The sequence below is a fragment of the Odontomachus brunneus genome, unplaced genomic scaffold, assembly GCF_010583005.1.
Source record: "Odontomachus brunneus isolate Ranch 3 - 2012 unplaced genomic scaffold, Obru_v1 Obru_scaffold_062, whole genome shotgun sequence".
Taxonomy (NCBI): Eukaryota; Metazoa; Arthropoda; class Insecta; order Hymenoptera; family Formicidae; genus Odontomachus; species Odontomachus brunneus.
This window is the reverse complement of record NW_022639512.1, coordinates 1868517-1872779: the sequence shown is the minus strand read 5'-3', so window position 1 is coordinate 1872779 and position 4263 is coordinate 1868517. Positions and strand designations below refer to the sequence as shown.

General features: G+C 38.7%; 1 protein-coding gene across 3 annotated transcripts in view; it reads left to right on the top strand.

Moving 5' to 3' along the window:
* The first annotated feature begins 553 nt into the window (after nt 1-553).
* Nucleotides 554-4263, top strand: part of LOC116846210 (protein O-GlcNAcase) — a 10293-nt gene continuing 6583 nt past the window's right edge. For 2 of the 3 annotated variants that reach the window (XM_032819755.1, XM_032819753.1), the window contains exons 1-7: nt 554-1131; nt 1294-1345; nt 1535-1868; nt 2082-2526; nt 2692-3275; nt 3342-3662; nt 3754-3928. In XM_032819755.1, the coding sequence (XP_032675646.1) occupies nt 1062-1131; nt 1294-1345; nt 1535-1868; nt 2082-2526; nt 2692-3275; nt 3342-3662; nt 3754-3928 (1981 nt within the window). In that variant the 5' untranslated portion in view covers nt 554-1061. The remainder of the gene's footprint in view (nt 1132-1293; nt 1346-1534; nt 1869-2081; nt 2527-2691; nt 3276-3341; nt 3663-3753; nt 3929-4263) is intronic. The other variant, XM_032819754.1, reaches the window with a different exon arrangement.

Here is a 4263-nt window from a genome sequence, read left to right as displayed (position 1 = left end):
CTCTCTCTCTCTCTCTCTCTCTCTCTCTCTCTCTCTCTCTCTCTCTCTTCTCCTCCAGCATATTTTTAATATGCAACCGTATTCTGATTACGATCCTTAACATTCTGATTCTTAACTATTCTGATCTTTAGCGTTCAAATTTGCGTCAAGAACCGAATTAAGAAAAATTTCTAAAAGATGACTTGAAAACGTTCTACGCGTGTCTTTTAAACTTTTAAGATATTTTTTTAGAAATTTGTCCTACTTGGAGTATAGTCTTTTGTATTCTTATATCATGTGTTAGACGAGCAATTAAAGGGTCTAAGGACCGATTGTTCGAACTTCTTGATAAATTAACTGATAATTAAATTATATGTCTCTGTCTGTTTTCCCTTTAATTTAGACAAAAATAAACATATAATTTAATTATCAGTTAATTTATTAAAAAGTTGGGACCCTAAAAGCTTGTTAAACCCGTTATTTCTGCGCGTGACGAGCAAAGTAATTCCACAGTCTCCGCTATGAGCCGCCACTACGTTTCCGCCATGAAAGTGAGGTAGTAGTATGACTCAACGACGGATCAGACATACATTTATTTTTCTCAAGTGTAACGTAACTCTTATCTTGAAATTGTACATTTTTTTTTTTAGTACGTGCGCGTAGCAAAAGACGAAAACTCTTGATGTTTTGCGTCCTTTGCGTTCTGTCGTTTACTCTATACGAAAGTAATATGGTATGCGGGGATTATTCTCTCGTGCGTATATGTCTATGCTAACGTCAGACGCGAAGGCATACGCGAAGTTGAGTGCGCGACGAGCTCTGTGTGCGTTCTGCTGTTTCTTTCGTTCTGTGTGCGTTTCTGCTTTTCCATTGAATCTCACCGAGTAGTGTCGACGCGATTTGTGTGTCGCACACCATACGCGTAGCAGACGTATGCCATTCGCTGCACTCACATCGGCCTTGACGTTTCGTCGCGGTTCCATCGTGAATTCGTAAGCACCCTGCCTTCGCGAACGAACGTCTCGACCCATTTTTTTTCCGTATCTCGCGATCCTAAACAAACGTGCCTCTCGCGATCCGCAATGGCGGAGACAAACGGGGCCGCAAATTTAAATACGAAAAACGGCAATTTTATCTGCGGTGTTGTGGAAGGTACGTAAAGATGTCTAGCTCGCTGTCATATTTCTTGCGAAAACGATCGCTGGATGGTAGAGTCCAGAGACGATCGAGCGATGCAATCTTCTCTTTTATCCGCCTGTTTCTTCCCCTTTTTGCATTATTCATACGACACGTAACATATTTTTTCGTTTGCAGGCTTTTACGGTCGCCCATGGACCACGGAACAACGAAAGGATCTCTTTCAAAAGTAAGTTACTTTTGGGAGTGAATTTGTTTTGAAAATGAGTTAAAAGAGTACTAACATTTAAGAAGAGAATAGTCACTGACAAGTACCTTTATTTTTATATGTTTCTTAATCCTCTTTTGTTTTTTCTCATTACTTCTTTCCATAGTATCTTAACTTAATTTAATAACAGTAATTTAATTATATAAACAGATTAAAAAAATGGGGAATGGATTCCTACTTGTACGCTCCAAAAGATGATTACAAGCATCGGGCTTATTGGAGAGATTTGTATACGGTAGAGGAAGCAGAACATCTGACTGGTTTGATCACAGCTGCTAGAGAATATGGAATAACATTTTATTATGCATTATCTCCTGGACTGGATATTACATATTCTAGTTCAAAGGAAGTCACAGCTTTGAAGAGAAAGCTGGAACAAGTTAGCCAATTTGGTTGTACAGCGTTTGCATTGTTATTCGACGACATAGAGCCAGAAATGAGTGAAGCGGATAAAGAAGTATTTCAGTCGTTTGCACATGCTCAAGTATGTATATGTACATATGATATACACAATAGTATGTATATATAACATACACAATGCTCATATGATGTTATTTGTTCTAATGATAATAATGTTGGTATATTAATAGCCCTACTTATTAAGTATAACATATTATGAAATACTAAATTATCTTCAGGATATACCTGGTATTTCATAATATATTATACTTAACATTGTCTTTTTGATGGTTTATAGGTCTCAGTCACAAATGACATTTTTCAACATCTTGGTCAACCTCGATTTCTTTTATGCCCTACGCAATACTGTGCTACACGTGCAATGCCAAACGTTTCATCCTCAGAATACCTCAACACACTTGGCAGTAAATTAGCTCAAGAAATTGATATCATGTGGACTGGACCTAAAGTCATATCCAGACTTTTAACTGTGGAATCCATCGAGGAGATCACAGAAGTGCTCAGAAGACCACCCGTTATCTGGGATAATTTACACGCTAATGATTACGATCAAAAGAGAGTATTCCTTGGACCGTATGCTGGTCGCTCTCCCGATCTCATACCTAAGCTCAGAGGAGTCTTGACTAATCCTAATTGCGAATATGGAGCAAACTTTATAGCAATTCATACATTGGCTCAGTGGAGCAGATGCAATGTCGACGGGAAGAGGGACCTAAGTTTAAGTATGATTTTTATACATTGCCTTTCACAAGTTTTTCCTTTAACACTTTTTACATAAGATACATCTTTCTGCTCCAGTTCGAAGCTAATATAAAATAATCTGATAATTAAGTATACTAATACTGAGACAGCACAGAGAAACTGATATAAATTATTTGATGTCGCAGACGACACTGTATCGGCGGATATTAAGCTAGAGACTGAAACAGAGGATGGTGTTCTCGGCGAGGATGTTCCATCGACGTTATCGCCAAACATGTATCACCCACGGCACGCTTTAAAAAGTGCGATAAGTGAGTGGTTACTGGAGTTCAACAAGAAGAAGGCAGCATGGGGAGTGATAGCCAAACCACAGCCATGCGTCGCATCGACGATACCTATCCCGATAATTCCCTCCGTTAATACGTGCATGAGTTTGACATCGACGACGACGACGACGGTCCCTGCAACGCCTACGCCTGTGGTGAATTCCAATCATCTTCAAGCGTTGGCCGAAGTTTGTTCGAGCGTGACGAGTAGCGATAGTTTCGCCCAGCCTTCGTCCGGTCCGGTGATGAATTCCTTGGTGTCAGATATAAAAGTGATCAGCGAGCCTGTGCTAACTACATTATCCACTAATATGAGCGGCGAACCACCATTGACAGTTCTGTCCTCGTTGGAACCTATGGATTGCAACACTACGCCGAACAATTCGCCGGCGCATATAGCGAAAATCCCGGCGGAAGATGACGCTATGGTAGATAATATTTCTGTAAGTTTTTACACATTCTCAAAGACTTCGTTATGCATGTATAATCGTGTAATTTCTATCTATCAGACATGTAGTGAAGCGTCCGGGAGTATGCAGGTGGAAGTGGACAGCACTTCTCCTACAGTGAACGGTACGCAGATGATAATAGAGAACGACAGTGAGAATCATGAGAGTCCCGATAACATAGATACAGTGCCTCAAGAGCCTGCGAATATCGAGAAACAGCTCACGCACGAGGATCTGTCGTTGTTGTGCGATCTGTTCTATTTACCATTCGAACATGGCGGCCAAGGGGTTCAACTGTTGCAAGAATTCAATTGGTTGAAAAGTAATGCTTATGTCGTTATGAAAAAGTCTAAAGAGGAAGAGTCAGCATCTGAGTCAGACGTAAGTTACATGTGTTTCAGATCGAGCTAAGGTATTTATTATATGAATCTACTGTTCCCCTTTTTCACGCATGTAATGGCATGAATTATAGATCGAAGAGTGGCATCTTCGTGCAGCTAAATTAAATGACATGTGTAATGCGGTGAATAGGTTGTTTCAAAGACTCACGTACTGTAATAACCGCGAGTTACTGTACGACTTGTACTCGTACGTATGGGATATGAGGGGAGTTGTGTCCCTCTTAAATAGTTACGTGAAATGGCTGGGTAAGTTGCATTTGATTCATATAGGAGATATTATCTGATATATTGACAATACTGAAGAAATATACATTGCAGTGAATATTTTCTCAAAGAAATATCTTGTTTTTTACGAAAAGGAATCAATAAATACGATTAAAGTTGTGATTTAAACGATAAAGACGGTTGATGAACAGATCAATTCTAAAATTATATATTACACATGCTGCCCTATGCATGTATGTGTACAAAATTAAATTGTCGCAATTAATCTTTTCAATTCTACAAAATTTTTTGTTAATTATATATACACAACATATATATATATATATATATATATATATATATATATATATATATAT